Source organism: Bos grunniens, chromosome 13 (genome assembly GCF_055505025.1).
Source record: "Bos grunniens cultivar Pamir isolate PY7600 chromosome 13, Bosgru_T2T1.0, whole genome shotgun sequence".
Lineage (NCBI taxonomy): Eukaryota > Metazoa > Chordata > Mammalia > Artiodactyla > Bovidae > Bos > Bos grunniens.
The window spans coordinates 37,282,937-37,306,593 of record NC_141177.1 but is presented as its reverse complement, the minus strand read 5'-3'; the positions used below and the strand labels follow the sequence as shown (position 1 = coordinate 37,306,593).

The window sequence follows — 23,657 nt, the reverse complement described above, 5'->3', positions numbered from 1 at the left end:
TCTCACACAGGAAGCACGTGGTGGTGGATCCCTGGTCTCGGGCCTCCATGAACTTGAAGAATTGCCCAGTCCCAGCTTCAGTCAGCACTACAGGTGTGCTGTTCAAAGCTAGTTAGCAATTTTAACCAACTTTATTTCTCCTTTGGGAACTGATTCTCAGGGTAAAGAGATGAGATTAGGGTCCAAGTCACGAGATGAAGGGTCTGAGAGCTCAGCATTTGGAGAACGGCGTTGATGTCCTGGTAATTTCTCAGAACAGGTGTGAGGCTCCCCTGCTATTCAGGCAATAGCTAAACAACTGCTCCCAAATTTAACAAAAGCTAAGAAAGTAAACGCCGCTTCCTCTGAGGGGCTGCGCTCCCCACAGAGAGCCCTTCCCTCTTGATGCGCAGCAGTGATTCTTCTTGTTTACGTCGTCTTCGATCCAGATGAGCTCAAACAGCCATGAATCAGCCCCAAACAGAGGCCCTCATCTGTGCACGTCCTCATGTTTTCACACTAATGAGAATTTAAAGATTCTAATTAGACCCAGATGCAAAATATCTCCCTGAGAAAGCACCAGTGCAACAAAAGCAGAAATATCACATTTTCCAATGTGGTTTTAGTTTTCTTCTACATGTTCATTGTATTGAAGTTAATTGTTAAAGCAGTAACTGCTGTTAACATGTTTAAATGAATATGTCTATATCTAACCATTCAGATAATTGTGAGTAACTACAATTTACCTAATCGATATGTAGATACACTGGCATTTGTGCACACAACCTCAACTCTCAGTTATTCAAGGTAACAAACGTGGGGTCTCCTTACTTCCCCTCAGCTTGCTGGGCTGTGGACAGGTGACCACAGCGGCCCCTCTGGGTCTATATGTAGGTGAAGGGGATGGGCTGCCCTGGTCACTCAGCTCCAGGCAGGCCCCCAGCCCTGGGGGGATATTCAGTCAGGGGCTCCTTCAGACAGAGGACCCCATCTGACTCATCTCTGGATTTCAGAAGCTTGAAATCAGACTTGAAACCCACTAGTGTCTTGCTCAATAAATTTTGATTAATTTCCCTGCCCTAGGGTGGGGGTTTGGGGGCGCTCCAGAGGCCCCAAAGGCAACATACACTTTGGGGTTTGTGGGGTGGGGGAGTGGTGTGTGTGTGGGATGGGGGTCTTGGGGTAGGGGGCTGTGGAGGGTGGGCGTGTGTGTGGTGTGGGGGTGTGTGTAGTGTGGGGGTGTGTGAGGGGTGGGTGTGTGTGTGATGTGGGGATGTGTGTGGTGTGGGTGTGTGTGAAGTAGGTGTGTGTCTGGAGGGTGGATGTGTGTTGAGGATGGGTGTGTTGTGGTATGGGGAGGGTGTGGTGTGGGTGTGTGTGGGGTGGGGGTGTGTGGGGTGGGGTGTGTGTGGGGTGGGATGTGTGTGGGGTGGGGTGTGTGTGGGGTGGGGTGTGTGTGGGGTGGGGTGTGTATGGGGTGGGATGTGTGTGGGGTGGGGGTGTGTGGGGGTTGGCATATGTGTGGGGTGGGGGTGTGTGTGGGGTGGGGTGTGTGTGGGGTGGGATGTGTGTGGGGTGGGGTGTGTGTGGGGTGGGGTGTGTGTGGGGTGGGGTGTGTATGGGGTGGGATGTGTGTGGGGTGGGGGTGTGTGGGGGTTGGCATATGTGTGGGGTGGGGGTGTGTGTGGGGTGTGGGTGTGTGTGGGGTGGGGCTGTGTGTGGTGTGGGAGTGTGTGTGGAGGGTGGGTGCATGTTGGGGTGAGGGTGTGTGGGGAATGAGGGTGTGTGTTAGTGTGTGTGTGTAGGGTAGGGGTGTGTGTGGAGGGTGGGGATGTTGGGGTGAGGGTGGGGGTCTGGGGGGTGTGTGTGTGTGGAGGGTGGGTGTGTGCGGGATGGGGGTGTGTGCAGGGTGGGTGAGGGGGGTGTGAGGGGCTGGGAGTGGGGAGGTGGGGGTGGGGGGTGTGTGTGGGGTGTGTATGTGTTGAGGGTGGATGTGTGGGGGGGTGTGTATGTGTGGGGGGGTGTGTGTGTGGGGGTGGGGATGTGTATGTGTGGGAGGTGTGGGGGGTGTGAGTGTGGGTGGGTGTGTATGTGGAAGGTGGGTGTGTGTGGAGTGGGGGTATGGATGGGGGTGTGTGCAGTGTGGGGGTGTTTGAGGGGTGAGGTGTGTAGGGGGTGGGTGTGTGTGGAGGGTAGGAGTGTGTGTGTGTGTGTGTATGTGTGTGGGGTGGGTGTGTGTATGGAGGGTGGGGTGTTAAGGGTGGGGGGTGTGTGGGGTGGGGTGTGTGTGGAGGGTGGGGGTGTTAGGGGTGGGGGTGGGGGTGTGTGGGGGGTGGGGGTGTGGGTGGAGTGGGGGTGTGTGAGGGGTGGGTGTGTGTGGGGTGTGGGGGTGGGTGGTGGGTGTGTATGTGTGTGGGGTGTGTATGTGTAAGGGTGTGTGTGTGTATGTGTGTGTATGTGTGTGGAGTGTGGGTGTGTGTGGTTGGGGTGTGGTGGAGTGTGTGGGGGGTGTGGTTGGGGGGATGTGTATGTGTGGGGGTGGGGGGTGTGTGGGGGGGGGGTGGGGGGTTGGGGTGGGGGGTGTATGTGTGGTGGGGGGGGTGTATGTGGTGTATGGGGGGGTGTGTGTGGGGTGGGGGGTGTGGGGGGGGGTTGTTGGGGGGTGTGGTGGACATGCTGTTGCCAAGATGATCAGGAAGGTGCCACCCGGGCACTGGGCTGATGAATACAATGTTCATCAGTGACCCCAGAACACCTGGCCCGAGGCTGACAGCAGGATGGACGAGTCAGAAAGACGAGTGTAGACCAGCCAGTCCGCCGGCAGTGCGGTCAGCCTGACTCCAGGTGATAAAAGATCAGCAAATGGCCTAACTGATGAGCATCTTCTCACCCCAAATTGCCAAATTTTCACTAAACTTGGCTGCGTGGAGCTTTGATGTGTGTGTGATTGCTCCTTACAACCGACGCATTCACATATCCGTGCCCAGGGGTGTAGGTCAAGTCAATACACAGCCTTCCGGGCCCCTCGATGTTCACCCGTCGTCCAGGTTCTTTGAAAGCGCGCCCAGCAGATGGCACAACTCGGGGTCAGGGTCATCCAGGGAGCGGGGAGGGACGGCCCAGGGGAGTCGTGGGCACCAGAGAAGCTGTTACTGGAATGGCCATCTCGACCATCACTATCCGAGCTCTGTGCCAAGTTCAGAGCTTTTCCATGGTGCTGGGAAAGGGTGACAAAGGCCTTCCATCTTTCATACCTTCTTTCAGATTCGTTATAGGCATTCAGTAATTCAAGATATAGAATAATTGAATCGTTGCACACGTGTTCACCAGTCCCTGACTTTGAAATGAATGAGGCTTTATTGCCATTGTCAGTAAACAGGAGCCATGACCGAGGCCCAGAGACCAGCTTTTCCTCAGACCCAGAAGAACGTTGAGAGGGAGGCGGGGGAAGATCCTCGCCTGTTCGTGTTCATGGGGCCCCCTCTGAGCCATGCCCGCCCTCTGGCGGCCTGATGACCATCCCCGCAGCTTTTCTCCAGCCTTCCCAGTTCCGGCCGCATGGACGGCCAAGAGAGGACACAAGTCAGCCCCACTGTCTCAACCGCTGGCAGCCTGCCTCCACCTCTGGATGCCCACTCACCTCATGTGCTGTGGACAAGGTGGACAGGAGGGCGAGGGTGCCCCATCCTGCCCTGCCCATATGCAAATCTAACCTTTCTGATATTCCAGCAGCATAAACCCGAAGGCGGGATTTCAGCAGGAAAATATTTACCCACAGCTCTCTCCCTCATAATCTATGGATTTTAATATCCTCCCCACTTTGGCTGAATGTCAATTTTACCCCAAGGACTGCTCCTGCAACTCATTTTATTTACTTAGGCCTTTCAAAATATTAGTGTTGGAAATAAGTGGAGTTTGAGTCTTTTGGTGGTCCTATTTAAAGTTTATTTTTCCTATTTGAATAAGGCTGGTAATTTGCCTCGGTAATTGGGGCCGGCGGGCAGCATGCGGACCACATACACACAAGTAGCATTGCATTCCTGTTTTCGCTGGGAACGTGCAGCTCATTAAATGCCGAGCCAACTTCCCCACTTAAGCTCTGGAAGCAGAGCCACCTGACGATCACCATCGTTTAACCAGAAGCCAGTCCGCTCTCCTCTGATTGCTTCTGTTCCAAGTGTCCAACCTGTGCCAAGTTCTGCACGAAAAGCATCAGTGGACCCCAGACGGAGCTCGTCAGGCCCTGAAGGGGCTGGGCAGCTCTGCAGACTCTGCAGCCCCTACCCCAGTCATCCCATCTGCTCCTGCAGAGAGAAGGGGGCATGGGGGAGGCGGCGGGCCCCTGGGCATCACGTTTCCTCCCACTGTAAACCCCAAGAGAGGCTGTGACCCACTTGGGGAAGACAGAGTGACCCTCTCCCGCTACCCAGGGACCTTCGGAAGCTAAATCACCAGCCGCCAGACATCCTCTTTTTCATATTTAACAAGGAATTTGTGTTGCAAATGATGCTTCAGCTCATTATTCAGGATTTTTGCAGTGTGTCTTTAGAGCTTCTCTGCACAGGGCTTTCGATATTGCAAAGCTGGCTTCTCACCCATTCCCACATCCAGCCTCTACTGCCCCACCCAGACCCCACCAGAATCTCCCTGTCCACTGTCCTGATAGGCAGACCACCCACCCTGAGGGTGCCAGGAGGGGCTTCACCACAACTCTTGCTGGGCTTGTGCCCAGGGGCTGAACCAGACCAGACTCGGGGGTCTCTGTAGGATCCCTCCCCTCCCCCCAGGATGGACTAGACCAGACTGGGGGGTCTCTGTAGGACCTCTCCTCTCCCCCTAGGACGGACTAGACCAGACTCCTGGATCTCTGTAGGACCCCTCTCCTCCCCATCAGGGACGGACTAGACCAGAAAGCATTGATGCTGCAATGTGCAGCCTGTGGGCTGGACGTTCAGTTCAGTTCAGTTCAGTCGCTCAGTCGTGTCCAACTCTTTGCGACCCCATGAATCGCAGCACGCCAGGCCTCCCTGTCCATCACCAACTCCCAGAGTTCACTCAAACTCATGTCCATCGAGTCGGTGATGCCATCCAGCCATCTCATCCTCTGTTGTCCCCTTCTCCTCCTGCCCCCAATCCCTCTCAGCATCAGAGTCTTTTCCAATGAGTCAACTCTTTGCATGAGGTGGCCAAAGTACTGGAGTTTCAGCTTTAGCATCATTCCTTCCAAAGAAATGCCAGGGCTGATCTTCAGAATGGACTGGTTGGATCTCCTTGCAGTCCAAGGGACTCTCAAGAGTCTTCTCCAACACCACAGTTCAAAAGCATCAATTTTTCAGCCCTCAGCTTTCTTCACAGTCCAACTCTCACATCCATACATGACCATGGAAAAACTATAGCCTTGACCTTTGTTGGCAAAGTAATGTCTCTGTTTTTGAATATGGTGTCTAGGTTGGTCATAACTTTCCTTCCAAGAAGTAAGCGTCTTTTAATTTCATGGTTGCAGTCACCATCTGTAGTGATTTCGGAGCCCAAAAAAATAAGGTCTGACACTGTTTCCACTGTTTCCCCATCCATTTCCCATGAAGTGATGGGACCAGATGCCATGATCTTCGTTTTCTGAATGTTTAGCTTTAAGTCAACTTTTTCACTCTCCTCTTTCACTTTCATCAAGAGGCTTTTTAGTTCCTCTTCAATTTCTGCCATAAGGGTGGTGTCATCTGCATATCTGAGGTTATTGATATTTCTCCCAGCAATCTTGATTCCAGCTTGTGCTTCCTCCAGCCCAGTGTTTCTTATGCTGTACTCTGCATATAAGTTGAATAAGCAGGGTGACAATATACAGCCTTGACGTACTCTTTTTCCTATTTGGAACCAGTCTGTTGTTCCATGTCCAGTTCTAACTGTTGCTTCTGACCTGGAAAGTGGGCTGGAAAGACCCCCTCAAAGTTTGCTGTTGGTTGGGGTGCTCACCTCCACCCTAGGAGACTGAAGGAGCTCCACAGAGTCCATGGAGGCACCCTGGAACCTGAACTTACAAAAATAATTCAAGACACGAGCTTGCTTTTGAGCATTTAGCTGCTTCTACCATAAACCAAATGGAGAAAAATCAAATTATCTCAGAGTCTGATTAGTTGGGTTTGCAGTAACCAGAGTTGACTGTATGTATTAAATCTCAAGTGATTAAAACATTAAAAATTCCTAGTGTTAAATTAGATGGTAAGTCTGCGTCTCCCAACGTGAATTCTAAGTTTCTGCCTGGTTTCTAACACACCACGTAATCAACAGCATTTACACATACAAATCCAACTATGAAGAACTACATGCAGCTGCAAGCATGTATGTGATCTAATTAAAGCCAATCACTGAAAATAGTTGCAGTGCTGGGGATGAGGGATGGGGGGCTGGGGAGACGGGGGACTGGGGGGTGGGGGGTGGAGAAGGTTTGTGAGGGAAGGAGGCCTGAGCACAGAAAGCTCCAGGCTGAGTTCCTTATGAAGCCCCAGTCTGTTCATTTCCCAGGTCTGAGGAGACACCTCAGTGCCTTAACAGAGGACATGCACTTTTCCAATGCAGGTGGTTATTCACGATTCTCTTCTTCTGACTTTTAAACCCAGAAAAACTAAGGGTCATAGTTCAATATATAAACATTCCATAAAACTCCCCCTGGCAAAACTACGAGCGAGACTTTTCAAAGCCACCCTAGAAAGTAATGCTGGTTAAATACCAAAGAAGCAAGACGTCTCAAAGCCGCCCTAGGAAGTGATACTGGTTAAATACCAAAGAGATAAATTTTAACCGGCTAAATACCCCTGTACATCTTAATTAGACTGTCCTCCACCCAGAGTAAGAAAAGTTAAAGAAATCTTTGCTTTTTTCTTTCTACATTCACCTTTATAAAATGTTAATTGAGAAATACGCTTAACATAAATGTCAAGGACCCCTTAAAAGGATAAAGAAAAAAGACCTGTAGGGGAGATGTTTAAAGGAAGGTCTTGATGGAGGACGGGTGGTTCAGAGGCTGGATGGGGACAGGGTGGGAGGGGGCACTCAGAAGCGGGGGTGGGGAGCTCTGGACCCCGCCATCCAGGAAGCACCTGGGAAGTCACTGAAGAGAAAGGGCGGTTCCCAGATGTTGGGGTGATTCCTGGGTGTTGGGGTGATTGGTTCTGTGACACAGGGAAGAAAGTGGGAACCGGTTGTCAGTGGTGTGAGCACCAGCTCACCGGCAACTGGAGGAAGCCTCTGCGAGGCGGGAAGGAGGCAGGGACAGTCCCCCCAGGGTCCTGCTTGGGGGCTCGTGCCCCGGGGCCACGCTGGGCCAGAATCGCTGTGGCCAGCTTGCCATCTTGAGGCCAGGGGGTCACAGAGCGGGCAGTGGGCCGCGGGCAGAGTGGAGGAGGGAGGAGGCGCGGTCACAAGGCTGCTGCTTGTGTTTTCCAGGAGTTCGCAGATGCCGTGTCCCAGCTGGTCACACAGAAGTTCCGAGAGCTGGCTGCAGGCCTGGCCTCAGCGCACGCCCGCCACAAGGCGCTGGCCGGGATCGTCATGACCCGAGGTAACACCTCCCCGCCGGGAAGAGGGGGCGAGCCTGGAAACAGGACCCCCTCCCCATGAAGACACGGAACAGAGCAGACAGTCCACCCCCCAGAACCCCGAAGAAGGGCGACCGGAGGGCACAGCAGTCCCTTTTTGTCAGGCATGTCCCCACACCTCGTCGTCGGGGGGACTGCAGCATCCTGCCTACAGGAGCTCAGCCAGGGTCAGGCTCCACAGGGAATCCCTTACCCCGAGATTCCTCAATCCCCTTCTCAGGGCGCACACCACCCTGAACAAACCCGTTGCAGGAGACAGAAGGCAGGCCTTCTCCAGCCTCCACCCCTAACCGCTCACGGACGGTGACAGAACAGCAACAAACAGCCCATCAAGGCTGCTCTTACCAGCCAGGTTCAAGAAAGTGATGCTTAGTTTTAAACCATCAATTTGGGTGAAAACATCTCACTATTAAACAACCTACTAATAGTAACTAGCCATCTGGTTATTTGAATTCAACTGTTTCTAGCTGCAAAGTTTGGGGTGAGCTGGTAATGACCTACCAGGGAACAATTATTGTCCAAAAGCATGGGTGTTAGAAGCCAGACAACTGGCCCGCTTCCCTCTCACTCCAGACACCAGAGGCTCCTCCAGGGCCACCGAGTGCAAGGCCACTGGGGTCGGGGCAGCAGCATGAGGACTCTCACTCAGTCTTTCCACACTGGGAAAATGGAAATGAAAATGCCTCCTCCCAGGGTAAGCTGGTGACTAGGACACAGGACATGAAGAGCTCTGAAAAGTAAGAATCACTTTATAAGGGTAATGCTCTAAGTCAAAGGCAAGTCTCTTCCATCAGTGACACTGTTGAATTTGGAGCAGGTGCCCCACGGGAGCCACCAGGATTCTGTAACCCTGCCACTCTGCCTTGATAGAATAAAACATGTCCCAAACTAAGGGCTAAGAGCCCCCCTCCCCAGTCCAGACCACTGCCGCTGGAGGCAGCCCTCAATCCAACTAAGGCAGGCAATCCACGTAAAGAAACTAAATGCATAAAATGCATTTCCATAAAATGTTATGGAAAACCTCAAACGAATTTTTTGGCCAACCCAATATAGCATGGGCTTCCCCAGTGGCTCAGTGGTAAAGAATCCATCTGCCAATGCATAAACACAGGAGCCACAGGTTCAATCCCTGGGTTGGGAAGATTCCCCTGGAGGAGGGTGTGGCAACCCACTCCAGTGTTGCTGCCTGGAGAATCCCATGGACAGAGTCTGGCGAGCTATGTAGGGTTGCAAAGAGTTGGACAGGACTGAGATGACTGAGCACATATGCGTGCAATATTACATGAATGGGAGACTTTACATGGTAAACCTACACTGATTAGTAACTTATGACCATGGAAGAATAAATTACTGAAATTTACTTTCCTGTTATAAAGAGAAGGTTTAGTAAACTTGTTGATTAAAAAGAGATTGGGAAATATTTTGCAAAACAACTAATAGAAATATTTTCAAATATTCACTTACTTAAAGGTGATGGGCAATGTAATCATAATTCTAATTCAGTTATCCAAGCAAATGCCTAAGAAACTCTGAAAGGGGGTGATGTGTCTTTTTCTAGCTTTTATAACATATATTACAATGTTATAAATTAAGTTTATTTTGAAATAAAACCTGACATGTCATCCCCTCCATTTTTAGGCAGGAAGCCAGTTCACCCACATCAATTATCTCACGAGTGAGACTGATGCCGTTTTGTAGCCACTCTGAAAAATACAATGGCAGAAATATATACTTATGAACAGCACCACTTTTACCTTTATGAAAACACTGCATTCACTGGGAAAAGCACAAAGAGAAGAGGACTTACAAATGGAAGTTTCCATCCTTGCCCCCAGGCAAACTCGGAGGCAGACATTTTATTTATTTATTTTTTTAATTTTATTTTTTGACTTTACAATATTGTATTGGTTTTGCCATATATCGAAATGAATCCGCCACAGGTATACACATGTTCCCCATCCTGAACCCTCCTCCCTCCTCCCTCCCTGTACCCTCCCTCTGGGTCGTCCCAGTGTACCAGCCCCAAGCATCCAGTATCTTGCATCAAACCTGGACTGGCAACTCATTTCATACATGATATTATACATGTTTCATTGCCATTCTCCCAAATCATCCCACCCTCTCCCTCTCCCACAGAGTCCAAAAGACTGTTCTATACATCAGTGTCTCTTTTGCTGTCTCATATACAGGGTTATTGTTACCATCTTTCTAAATTCCATATATATGTGTTAGTATACTGTATTGGTGTTTTTCTTTCTGGCTTACTTCACTCTATATAATAGGCTCCAGTTTCATCCACCTCATTAGAACTGATTCAAATGTATTCTTATTAATGGCTGAGTAATACTCCATTGTGTATATGTACCACAGCTTTCTTATCCATTCATCTGCTGATGGACATCTAGGTTGCTTCCATGTCCTGGCTATTATAAACAGTGCTGTGATGAACACTGGGGTACACGTGTTTCTTTCAATTCTGGTTTCCTCAGTGTGTATGCCCAGCAGTGGGATTGCTGGGTCATATGGCAGTTCTATTTCCAGTTTTTTAAGGAATCTCCACACTGTTCTCCATAGTGGCTGTACTAGTTTGCATTCCCACCAACAGTGTAAGAGGGTTCCCTTTTCTCTGCACCCTCTCCAGCATTTATTGCTTGTAGACTTTTGGATAGCAGCCATTCTGACTGGCGTGAAATGGTACCTCATAGTGGTTTTGATTTGCATTTCTCTGATAATGAGTGATGTTGAACATCTTTTCATGTGTTTGTTAGCCATCTGTATGTCTTCTTTGGAGAAATGTCTATTTAGTTCTTTGGCCCATTTTTTGATTGGGTCATTTATTTTTCTGGAATTGAGCTGTAGGAGTTGCTTGTATATTTTTGAGATTAGTTGTTTGTCAGTTGCTTCATTTGCTATTATTTTCTCCCATTCTGAAGGCTGTCTTTTCACCTTGCTTATAGTTTCCTTTGTTGTGCAGAAGCTTTTAAGTTTAATTAGGTCCCATTTGTTTATTTTTGCTTTTATTTCCAATATTCTGGGAGGTGGGTCATAGAGGATCCTGCTGTGATGTATGTCGGAGAGTGTTTTGCCTATGTTCTCCTCTAGGAGTTTTATAGTTTCTGGTCTTACATTTAGATCTTTAATCCATTTTGAGTTTATTTTTGTATATGGTGTTAGAAAATGTTCTAGTTTCATTCTTTTACAAGTGGTTGACCAGTTTTCCCAGCACTACTTGTTAAAGAGATTGTCTTTAATCCATTGTATATTCTTGGGAGGCAGACATTTTAATAATTTTAGATTTTGCTCTTGTGACTCTAAATACTGTTTTGGTTCTATGTTTCAAGATTTTCTATTCTAAATCTTATCAATTGATTCACACTATTAAAAATGGATATTATGTTATTTTCCATTTCTGTGTCTATAATATACACTTAACCCTTTGCTTTTCACCCTGTTAGATTGGATGGGGCGTCTCCACTTTCCATTTTGTAAATTGGGGCTGGTGGTGTCAACCCTGTCTTCCCCCGGTGACGTCTCTGCATGTGGATGGATTTTTATGTCATCAGCGATGGTGTTCATACTCTCTTCTGTGTTCTGTGCCTTGGCCATCTCCTCTATCTCACCTCCACCATGGGTTTAAGACTACCACTAAGCAGCATCCACACTCAGGATGCTGTAAGTCGCGTGGCAAAGTCAGGTGGCTTGCAGGAATCTCACAGTTCTCAGCCGCAGGTGGGGGTGCATCTCTGAGGAAAGAGCCTTTCCCCCTATTGGGTCACATCCATCCTCAAGCCCCCCACCTCTCAGACCATGTGACACTGAAGGTTGGTCCAACCAGCTAGACTTCCTTAAACCACTTTTGGGGGGGGTGGTCACATGACCTCCAAGCCCTCGCACCTGCGGGGTGCACTGGTGCTGGAGTCTCTGCCCACCAGACCAGGGGTCCCATACCACCCACCTGGACCACTGTCTCAGCATCCATGCCATCCTCCTTCTGTCTCTAGAAACATCTTTAAAATGCATAGGATGGAAACTGAATCTCCACGTCTCCAGGAGCTTCTTAACCCAGGTCTCTTGCTCCTGGGAGGGTGAGCTGGGGTGTCTGAGCTCACACTTGCTTGCCCTGGGTATCTTCCAGGGCTTTTCTCTGCTCTCTTATCCAGTATCTCTGACTAGGAATGTCCTAACTGACATCTGTTTGCAGTAGTCGCCCCACCCCTGCCACGGGAGGGCATGGTCTTTTTCACTTGAATGCTACGTAATTTCATAAGACCATGTAGGTGTGAGCCAGTCACCTTCCCTGACATATTTAAGTCATTTATTTTGCAATTTTTCCTGTATCATTTATTTGATAAATTCCTTCTTTCATTCACATTTTTGTCAAATTTTCAACATTCTCAGCTAACTCCCTGTCTTTCACCTTCCTGTTAATCTACCTTTTACTCTGTGTTCCTAGAATTTTCCAGGCAAGAATACTGGACTGGTTTGCCCTTCCCTTCTCCAAGGGATCTTCCTGACCCAGGGATTGAACTCAGGTTTCCTGTATTACAGGCAGATTCTTAACCATCTGAGCCACCAGGGAAGACTTGCTGTTAATCTACCTTTTACTCTGTGTTCCTGGAAATTCCCTGTGTATGTGACAGCTCTTCAGCTGCCCTGTGTTCTAATTTTTGCAAGCTACTGTCCACAACTCCTGGCTTGTCCTCTGGTTCCTATTTCTTCAGAGGATGCTCTTCTTGTTTCACTGCCAGCCAGTCTCTTCAGGTTTCTCTGACTCACCAGCACATTACTGATCCTGTCTCTGGTCCCTAATCACAGTGATTCCTCTGTGATCGGTGGAGTCTTTCTTTAGTTTCAGTTTTTCCCTTTTATCCTGGTTATGATTTCTGTCTGAACATCCATATTTGTGAGTAAAATATTGGTCCAGTCATCGTAGGCACCACGCACGGATTTCCCACCCGAACAGAAATGCTGCCCACCCCACCCACCCTGTTTCCCCATGCAGGCGCCTCCTTGAGCGGAGTGGGCAGGAGTTGGTCATCCACAAGGGACCACCCGAGGCCGAAGCGAGGAGATGAACCTCCTGCCAGGTGTCCCTCAACCCCACGCATCCGCTCCAGGGGGGCAGCCCCTGAATTAAAATGGGACACAGGCTCTGCCTGCTCTCAGCCCAACTCAGCATCATGCTTTCTCTGCGGTCAGAGCTGGAAGGCAGGCCCATTCCCACGCCCTCCACTCCCAGGTCCTGGCGGTCAAGCCCTGCCCCCAGCCACGCTCTCCCTGGAACCCCTCCTTCCCGTGGGGCTGGAAATGGAGGAGGATCAGAGCCTCTGGACCCAAATCTGGACCGTGTTCCGGTGGAGCCCGGGTCAAGCTCTGTTCTGACGGTGCCCACGCTCCCACGAAGAAGCAATTTCTGAGCAGCTGTTTGTCATGAGTCTCAGTTGATATGAAAACTGCAATTTTTATAGCATTTTCACATACGCCTATCAGTTGATTGCACCAACCCCGAGAAGTGGGAAAGGAGGGAATCTTTATTATCAATTTGAAGAAGTACAGACACCAAGACCAAGAGGTCAGGTGACCCTCACATCTGATGGGGGGGGGTATGCAGAGCTAAGATGCAGCCACAGGCTCCAGTCCTTCATCCACGTGGCCCTGGACACAACTCAAGGCACAGTGCTGAAGATCTGTCCATGCAACTGCTTAGGTCTAAGGTTATGAAAGAGCCAAAAAAGGGGTTCCCTAGTGTATATTTTTAGAAGTTTACATTTAAAACTGTCTTTTGCCAGCCTGGCCTGCAAAAGTTAGAAGCTTTGGTTTCACTCTTTCCCGTTTAAGTTAACTCTTTCCCATTTAAGTTAACATGCAGCTTTAAACATACATGAATGCCTGGGATTTATACCCGCCCTGAAAAAACACACCTCCTTGAAGTTGGGCAGTGGAGAGCACAGCCCAGGACAGCCCCATCCAGAATGCCAGGCCCTCTGGGCAGCGGCCAGGCCTGTCTTCTCTGGGAAAACTGGAAGCGCTGATGAGCTCAGCATCGGAACGTCAGTCAACCTTTCAGAGTCATGAGATGTTAAGAGATGTAAGAGGTGCTTTGTTGCGTGCATTTTGCTCAGGTGAGCAAGGAGGTGGAGAGTTAGGCTGGACTCTGGCTCGAGAAGAACTGGCACTTAAACATTGCTTTCCCATTGGCACTCAATAGATCCTGACAGATCAAATACAGTTGAGACTTCTTTCTGCCGCCAGGAGCAAAAAGGAATGTCCACCTTCACAGAGGCCTCACAGAGGCAGGATTCAAGGACTTTGTCCCCATATTCCCAAATGCTTTCTTTTCCTCTTTTCCTGAATGACTGGCAGTTGCTTCAATAGTAAAATTAAAAGTGGGGTATTTTATTTATGCCCAGGAGGATGCAGGGGAGATGAGTAGGAGCAAATGAACTGGACAGAAGCCCCGTGCTGCGGTGAAAGATGGTAAATGACAAACTGGATTCCAAGGAGTCAGTCATAATAACAGTTTAGTTGACAAAACGTCTCCATGGAGACACAGGGCACATTGAGATTCCAAGGGGCGGACACCTTGAAACGAGGAGTGTGATGGACAACTGATTTTAAATCTGGGGTTTAAACTGTTAGTTTAAACCACAAAATGCAGGACAGATTTACCACTGACCCCACATAGCATGCGTGCTGACTTATTTATGGTAAATGTCTCCCCTTAAAATGGAGCAAGAAAGAACATGAGGACCACCCAGCCCACTCCCGGCTCACATGCAGATGAACAGGAGTTTAGAAGAATTCACCAGGTCCCACTGGGTCAGAGCTCAACCAGGTGATGGGCAGCAGCCCTGACTGTGGGCTACATCCCAGAAATGCCTATGTCCACCTGCATGAGGAAGGCGACAAGTGTCAGGAGTACATGAAGAAGGGAAGATGACTGAACCTGGGCCGTGTTCTTCTGAAATCAGACGCTACCATCAAAGCCATTCAGATGCCACATGTAGATGGTCATCAAGTCATAGCCAAGCATGTAACTGCCCCAAAGATTTCATGGGGGGAAAACCTACTCCCTATTTTCTCTGGCGGCAATAAACTATCCCCATCTTTTTTCCAGTCTCTAAATTTAGTGGAAACATAACACTAAGTTTGTTAGTGAACAAATAACAGAAAAAACACTAACATCTAATGTTTGTCTATGTGCCAGGGGTAGCTTTAGGGTGTTTAAACCATCTTATCTTATTCAACAAAATATTCCACTTTCTCCCTAATTATGACCATCAGTTGTCCACGCTGGGCACAGCTGCTTGTGAAAGAGGTGGCTGGAAGGGAGGGAGGAGAGAAAGAAAAGGATAGAAGAAAGGAAGAAGTGTCAGGAAAGCCACGGAGTTCATCAGCTCCTATTGCCCCCCACACCCACCAAGGCGGCTGCAGGTCCAAGGATGTTCTGAGGGGTCGGGACTAACTAAGGCGCCAATGAGAAGCTGGGTAAAGCTGTACCTTTGAAGAGCTTTTGATCTTCAGATACATGTACTGGGGGAGGGGGGTCACTCTGGGAGGAGCCCTTGGTACCCTCTGAGTGGAGGCATGGCTCTCAGGAAAGCCAGGACTCAGGATTTAACCTGGAAATCAGGGTCTCAGCTTCACCACAGGTCGGGTTGGCTCAAGGTGGTCTCACAGTCCTGTCTCCTGTTCCGCAGGGCTTTGTGACCCCACCCCACGCCCCGGGGTTTAGGGCTCTGGACCCCCAGCAGCAGGAGCTGCTTTCCTTACTTACATAACAATATCCCTGAGGGCTCCCCATAGACCCGAAAGCTTGGCTAGGAAGCAGCTTGCATAGCCCTGGACAGGACCAGAGGGGACACGTGGGCATCAGGCCCACCCTCAGGGAGTCTTCCAGTTAGGGGGTGATCCTTGGCCAAGGGTCAGGTGACGGCAGGGTTCCCGGGTTCCCCAGCACCTTCCGCTGGCCAGCTGGCTGTCTATTTATAAACTTGAGACTCAGGTTGGGGGGAGGGGTGGGGACAGACGGGGAGAGCAGACTCAGTGCCCGCAGGGAGGGCAGTGGCCGCGGGCTCTGATGCCTCCTCTGTTCCCCAGGCCTGGACGCCAGGCAAGCCCAGGTGGTTGTCCTGTCCTCGGGGACGAAGTGCATCAGCGGCGAGCACATCAACGACCAGGGGCTGGTGGTCAACGACTGCCATGCGGAGATCCTGGCCAGGCGGGCACTGGTCCACTTCCTATACGCACAGCTGGAGCTGCACCTGAGGTGAGCACGAGGCCTGCACCTGTGTCCCTCTGTCCTGGCATCCCCTGTCCTGGTGGCCCCTTGGTCCTGGCCAGCCCTGCACCTGCCAGCAGCCGTGCCCCGAAAGCACGCGGCTCTTCACTGGGCCGTCCCAGAGGCGTCTCACTTGAGGACCCCCTAGGCAGGGGCAGACTCTCGGTGGCCCCGAGCACAGCAGGCATCTCGGCCAGGTCTGCTGTCCCCCACACCCTCTAACACAGGGTCCCAGCAGCCGCACAGAGCGGGCACAGGCCCAGGGGTGCTGAGCAGACGCACAGGGAGCAAGGCCTTCATACACTCTGGGAAGTTTTATCCGAGCCCCTGATCTGCAGCTTCTCCTCAGTTCCAGGCCCACAGTAGGTCGGCCTGGGCTGAACGTGGGGAAGAGAGCTGGAGATCTCACCTAACGTGGGGAGGGGTTTCTGCCCTGAGTGTCCAGGTCAGAAATGTTTCCAAACACCCCTGACTCTGGGTGTGTCACCATTGCCCGGGCCTGGCTGTGCGCTGGCTCCCAGCTGCAGGCTGAGGGCAGGGGGAATGGACACCCGGGCCCCTGCTCTGGGGGATGGTGGGGAGGGGACCAGCAATGGCTGCAGAAAGCCAGGATGCGCGTTTGCCCCAAGGTTCTGGGGAACTGTGGCTGGGGGCCTGGCGTAGAGTCGGGAGGCAGAGAGGCTGGTGGGACACAAGGGGTTCCCAGGCTCCGCCTGTGTGAGCAATCAGCAACGGGGCAAGACGTGTGAAACAGCTGGACCCGGAGGAAGGGGGCGGTGACCGGCAGGACGGGGGTGTGGGCGGGGCCGCTGGAGGGCCGCAGCCGGGCTCCTCCGTGCGGGGGTGGGGAGCTCCTCCGTGCAGGGGGTGCTCCTCCGTGCTGAGGGGAGGCTCTTCTGTGAAGGGGGCTCCCCTGTGCGGGCGGCCGGAGGGGTCTACGTACAGAGTTCCTGGGGGGCCGCGCCTCTCTGTCCCCATTCTTCATCTGACTCAGAACCTGGTACAGTGTAGACGGTCCCCTAGGGAACTCGGGGCCCTATGACCCCCAGCACAGACACGCAATCAGGGTCACGGCCCCGAGGACGCAGATCGGGGAGGACAGTGGGGGCCAGACCCAGGGGGCTCCACGCGGGGGGAGACACGCGGGAGGTGCGGGGGCGGCTGTGAGCCGAGCCTGGGGGCCCAGCCGCGTATCGCGGCTGAGCATCCGCCCGTCTACAGCAAGCGGCGCGAGGATAGCGAGCGTTCCATCTTCGAGCGGCTGAAAGAGGGCGGCTTCCGGCTGCGAGACGGAGTCCTGTTTCACCTGTACCTGAGCGCCTCGCCCTGCGGAGACGCACGCCTGCACTCACCCCACGAGCGCGCGGCCGAGCGTGAGTAAGCGGGCTCCATCACCAGCATCACCAGCGTCATCACTGTCACCTGAGTCCTCAGTTCAGTTCAGTCGCTCAGTCGTGTCCTACACTGCAACCCCATGAATCGCAGCATGCCAGGCCTCCCTGTCCAACTCCGACTCCCAGAGTTCACTCAAATTCATGTCCATCGAGTCGGTGATGCCATCCAGCTATCGCATCCTCTGTCGTCCCTTCTCCTTCTGCCCCCATTCCCTCCCAGCATCAGAGTCTTTTCCAACGAGTCAACTCTTCGATGAGGTGGCCAAAGTATTGAAGTTTCAGCTTCAGCATCAGTCCTTCCAATCAACACCCAGAATTGGTCTCCTTTAGGATGGACTGGTTGGATCTCCTTGAAGTCCAAGGGACTGTCAAGAGTCTTCTCCAACACCACAGTTCAAAAGCATCAATTCTTCGGCACTCAGCTTTCTTCACAGTCCAACTCTCACATCTATACTTGACCACTGGAAAAACCATAGCCTTGACTAGACGGACCTTTGTTGGCAAAGTAATGTCTCTGCCTTTTGAATATGGTGTCTAGGTTGGTCATAACTTTCCTTCCAAGGAGTAAGTGTCTTTTAATCTCATGGCTGCAATCACCATCTGCAGTGATTTTGGAGCCCCCAAAAATAAGGTCTGACACTGTTTCCACTGTTTCCCCATCCATTTCCCATGAAGTGATGGGACCAGATGCCATGATCTTAATTTTCTGAATGTTGAGCTTTAAGCCAACTTTTTCACTCTCCTCTTTCACTTTCATCAAGAGGCTTTTTAGTTCCTCTTCTTTCCCATCTCTTTCAGAATTTTCCACAGTTTATTGTGATCCACACAGTCAAAGGCTTCGGCATAGTTAATAAAGCAGAAATAGATGTTTTTCTGGAACTCTCTTGCTTTTTCCATGATCCAGCAATGTTGGCAATTTGATCTCTGGTTCCTCTGTCTTTTCTAAAACCAGCTTGAACATCTGGAAGTTCATGGTTCACATATTGCTGAAGCCTGGCTTGGAGAATTTTGAGCATTACTTTATTAGTGTGTGAGATGAGTGCAATTGTGCGGTAGTTTGAGCATTCTTTGGCATTGCCTTTCTTTGGGATTGGGATGAAAACTAACCTTTTCCAGTCCTGTGGCCACTGCTGAGTTTTCCAAATTTGCTGGCATATTGATTGCAGCACTTTCACAGCATCATCTTTCAGGATTTGAAATAGCTCAACTGGAATTCCATCACCTCCACTAGCTTTGTTCGTAGTGATGCTTTCTAAGGCCCACTTGACTTCACATTCCAGGATGTCTGTCTCTAGGTGAGTAATCACACCATTGTGATTATCTTGGTCATGAAGCTCTTTTTTGTACAATTCTCCTATGTATTCTTGCCACCTCTTCTTAATATCTTCTGCTCCTGTTAGGTCCATACCATGTCTGTCCTTTATTGAGCCCATCTTTGCATGAAATGTTCCCTTGGTATCTGTAATTTTCTTGAAGAGATCTCTAGTCTTTCCCATTCTGTTGTTTTCTTCTATTTCTTTGCATTGATCGCTGAGGAAGGCTTTCTTATCTCTCCTCGCTATTCTTTGGAACTCTGCATTCAGATGCTTATATCTTTCCTTTTCTCCTTAGCTTTTCGCTTCTCTTCTTTTCACAGCCATTTGTAAGGCCTCCTCAGACAGCCATTTGGCTTTTTTGCATTTCTTTTCCATGGGGATGGTCTTGATCCCTGTCTCCTGTACAATGTCATGAACCTCCGTCCATAGTTCATCAGGCACTCTGTCTATCAGATCTAGGCCCTTAAATCTATTTCTCACTTCCACTGTATGTATAATATGTATAATCATAAGGAATTTGATTTAGATCATACCTGAATGGTCTAGTGGTTTTCCCCATTTTCTTCAATTTAAGTCTGAATTTGACAATAAGGAGTTCATGATATGAGCCACAGTCAGCTCCCGGTCTTGTTTTTGCTGACTGTATAGAGCTTCTCCATCTTTGGCTGCAAAGAATATAATCAATCTGGTTTTGGTGTTGGACATCTGGTGATGTCCATGTGTAGAGTCTTCTCTTGTGTTGTTGGAAGAGGGTGTTTGCTATGACAAGTGTGTTCTCTTGGCAAAACTCTGTTAGCCTTTGCCCTGCTTCATTCTATACTCCAAGGCCAAATTTGCCTGTTACTCCAGGTGTTTCTTGACTTCCTACTTTTGCATTCCAGTCCCCTATAATGAAAAGGATATCTTTTGGGGGTGTTAGTTCTAAAAGGTCTTGTAGGTCTTCAAAGAACCGTTCAACTTCAGCTTCTTCAGTGTTACTGGCTGGGGCATAGGCTTGGATTACTGTGATATTGAATGGTTTGCCTTGGAAACGAACAGAGATCATTCTGTCATTTTTGAGATTGCATCCAAGTACTGCATTTTGGACTCTTTTGTTAACCATGATGGCTACTCCATTTCTTCTAAGGGATTCCTGCCCACAGTAGTAGATATAATGGTCATCTGAGTTAAATTCACCCATTCCAGTCCATTTTAGTTCACTGATTCCTAGAATGTCGACGTTCGCTCTTGCCATCTCCTGTTTGACCACTTCCAATTTGCCTTGATTCATGGACCTCACATTCCAGGTTCCTATGCAATATTGCTCTTTACAGCATCGGACCTTGGTTCTATCACCAGTCACATCCACAACTGGGTATTGTTTTTGCTTTGGCTCCATCCCTTCATTCTTTCTGGAGTTATTTCTCCACTGATCTCCAGTAACATATTGGGCACCTACCAACCCAGGGAGTTCGCCTTTCAGTATCCTATCATTTTGCCTTTTCATACTGTTCATGGGGTTCTCAAGGCAAGAATACTGAAGTGGTTTGCTATTCCCTTCTCCAGTGGACCACATTCTGTCAGACCTCTCCACCATGACCTGCCCGTCCTGGGTGGCCCCACACGGCATGGCTTAGCTTCATTGAGTTAGACAAGGCTGTGGTCCATGTGATCAGATTGGCTAGTTTTCTGTGATTATGGTTTCAGTGTGTCTGCCCTCTGATGCCCTCTCGCAACACCGTCTTACTAGGGTTTCTCTTACCTTGGACATGGGGTATCTCTTCATGGCTGCTCCAGCAAAGCACAGCCACTGCTGCCTTACCTTGGACGAGGGGTATCTCCTCATGGCCGCCCCTCCTGACCTTGAACATGGAGTAGCTCCTCTCGGCCCTCCTGTGCTGACGCAGCCGCAGCTCCTTGGGCGTGGGGTTGCTCCTCTTGGCTGCCTCCCCTGACCTCAGGGCATGGTGTTGCTCCTCTCAGCCGCCTCTGACCTCAGGCATACGGTAGCTCATCTCAGCTGCCCCTGACTTCCGGGCATGGGGTAGCTCCTCTCAGCCCTCCTGCGCCTGTGTAGCAGCAGCTCTTTGGGCATGGGGTAGCTCCTCTCAGCCACCGACCCTGACCTCAGGGAGTGGGGCAGCTCCTCTCGGCTGCTGCCCTGACTGCAGGCGTGAGTCCTAGTGCCATGTAAAATGGCAAAGAAGAGATTCAGGCTCTAGCCAGGGGAGAGCCAGGCATCCCCAGGCTCAGCCTCTCAGCTTGTTTCTCCCTTCCAGAGAAGACTCAGAGGCCAGTCCAAACTGGACCTCACATTGCCAAGGACCTGGTTGGTAGCACGGTCAGTCACAACCTGAAACCTCTTTGAGTAGTGCAATGACTTTCTTCCCCAGAGATGGCCTCTGGGTGCTATTAATATGTTGGAAAGGAACTTCAGTTCTTAGAAACCATGAGAACATATGCCAAGAATTATCTGAGGTCTGTAAGAGAAGGTGCCCATGTATACTCAAATGTCATCTATTGTTCAGTGAGGTATGCAAAAACGTAATGCATTTTCATGAATTCTAAAACTTATATAGAAACCTTGTAAAGAAGGCATCTACTGTCCATCCATGTCATGGTGTGTATATCAGTGCTGATATCACTATGATATTTCACATATAATTTGCATGCAAAGCAGTTAAGCATTTTTATAATACAATATAATGCAGACTAAGTGTACAGAAATTTTTTAAAAAGACAAAGTAGTAAAGTTAATCTGTCTTGTTCAAGCCAGTGCTTCATGTAACTGTGGTGTGTGTGAGTGTGGGGGCTCTGGAGAGGAAAGATGGGGAACAGTGACAAGGCAGTACCCCACCTGCTGGTGTCACTTCTGGGTGTAGAGACACCCCCCCCACCAGACCCTTGGGAGCAGCTCTGGGCTCCCAGGTCCCATCTCAGTCCCTCAACCTAGGAGAGAGGTAACCCCACTGTCCCCATTTTTAGAAGAAGTAACTATCACAGTGGTCTTAAGTAGTTTTTCCAAGGCTACACAGTTGGGAGACCATAGAGCCAGGACTCAGATTTAGACTGGGTTTGCAGCCCGCTGCCTGGAAACTAAGTGTGGTTTCTGAATGGCCACAAAGGTGAAAAGAACTTCTCAAGAGGTGAGAAGGAGCCCAGACGTCAACGCTGTACACGCGGCTCCTCCTCTAGCCTGCCTATGCTCAGTGTTCAGAGACCAGACAGCTGCAGAGCCTCTGATGGTCAGTGTCCAAACTGTGGTGCAACGCTGGCCGAGCTGGACCAGGGTGGAGTCATGTTCCAGCTCCTCCACATCTACATGAGCCCGTCCCGCCCAGAGGTGCTGCCCAGTACCCCCCCACCCATCATATGCGGCCCCCCACCCCCGTCTTACGTGGCTCTCATCCCCTAGTGAGGCCCCCTTCCCACCCACCCCCCAAATCTTACACGGCTCTCATCTCCTAGTGAGCAGCAGCAAGCACCTGGCCAGGAAGTTCCGGGGGCACCTGCGCACAAAGATCGAGTCTGGGGAGGGGACGGTGCCTGTGCGCGGCCCAGGCACGGTGCAGACCTGGGATGGCGTCCTGCTGGGCGAGCAGCTGGTCACCATGTCCTGCACAGACAAGATTGCCAGGTAACAGCAATTTCCTTTCCTCACGTGAGAGCCGCCCTGGTGTGGGGAGGGAGACGAGGGCTGTGGTCCCGGAGAGGGGCCTAGTCTGGTACTGAGGTGCACCCTGCAGTCCCGGACTCTGTCCACATCCCCCACCTCCATGGAGAGTCAGGCAGAACTGTCAGAGGGGCAGCCAAGGCTCAGAGAGGCAGACACTCAGGGACTTGGGGAGCCGGGCAGCAGGGACCCCAGGCCCTGGACCCTGACCCTGCACATGGAGGTGGCCCAGGTACACTCGGCGCCCCTGTGGCTTCCTGGGCTACACAACAGATAAAACCTGAGCTCCTGTAAACAGGGATCTAGAATCTTGAGGGAAATGACCAACAGGCTGCAGGAGAAACAGGGCTGCTTACTGCCCTGGAGGGACCGACCACCCTGGCCCAACCGCATAAACCAAAGCACTGATTTTTGCAGCAAAGAGAAGTGCCCGTAGCATCAGCTGGCTCCTCTGTCAGAAAAAAATGCGCCCTCCTTTGTGATGTTCTCACCCCTCATCAAGAGGGAAAAGCAGCTGTGTCTAGCATGAGGGAGTCCTCCTGCTACCCCAAGAGCGCTGGGCCTCTGACTGACCCCTAGAAAGTGAAGTGGACAGATGAGGCAGAAATGAAGATTCACCGCCTCTAGGACCTCAAACATCAGGGGACAGAGAGTGAAACTCGCTACGAGGCCAGCGTGGTGTGGGGCATCGACAGTTCTCACGGACATGGCCGGTCTTTCTGGCCTGGCTATGAGAAGCGATCCTCCGTCACAGGCGAACGCCAAAACGCCACCTCCTGAAAGGACGGGGAACGGGTTTTGGGGGTCTTTAGCTCTTGTCTCTCAGAGTCCAGAGGCTTATAAAAGTCTAAATCTTCTGGAACTAATGTTCCTTTAGATATGGTTTCTAATTTTAAGCACCTGAACTTGATTATCGATTGCAATGTGTCTTTAAATGAACAGATTAAAACTTTCTCCATAAAAATGAACTGCAAGTAGTTACAGCTGCTGTCCAGGGACTTCTGTGCTGAAATCTCGGGCCACGGGGGTCCCTCCCTTTGAGTGTGGGCAGGGCAGTCTGGGCTGGGGCCGCCCGGGTCCAGAGAGTGTATCCCTCATTAAAGAGGCCAGCTTCCCAGAATCGCCCCTCAGGTATCGTTGGTGTTTCAGTGACTGACAGACAGACACAAACGTATTTCTTTAGGATTATCTACACTGAAACCAGATCTAGAACTTTCTTCTCTGTCAACATTGCGGTGATATCACTGTTTGAACTAGAAGAAAGGCATTCTCCCATTCCCTCCAGAAAACTGAAAACTCTCCAGTTTGTATTCAGGGTGACTTTGGCTTTATCAACAGCATTGGCTGGACAAGTTAAACTCCTACAGCCAGCCCAGGAGAAAGCTGATCATCTCTGCTGCGAAGGTGATTAGGAGGAAGCCAGATACAGAATTTGTTTGTCTT

At 50.6% G+C, this 23,657-nt stretch overlaps 1 protein-coding gene across 2 annotated transcripts in view; it reads left to right on the top strand.

Annotated features, from left to right (window-relative positions):
* The window catches only part of ADARB2 (adenosine deaminase RNA specific B2 (inactive)), a 235,560-nt gene that overhangs the window by 206,321 nt on the left and 5,582 nt on the right, over window positions 1–23,657 (top strand). For both annotated transcript variants that reach the window (XM_086333575.1, XM_086333576.1), the window contains exons 4-7: window positions 7,420–7,534; window positions 15,672–15,840; window positions 17,074–17,225; window positions 22,010–22,178. In XM_086333575.1, coding sequence (XP_086189701.1) covers window positions 7,420–7,534; window positions 15,672–15,840; window positions 17,074–17,225; window positions 22,010–22,178 — 605 coding nt within the window. The remainder of the gene's footprint in view (window positions 1–7,419; window positions 7,535–15,671; window positions 15,841–17,073; window positions 17,226–22,009; window positions 22,179–23,657) is intronic.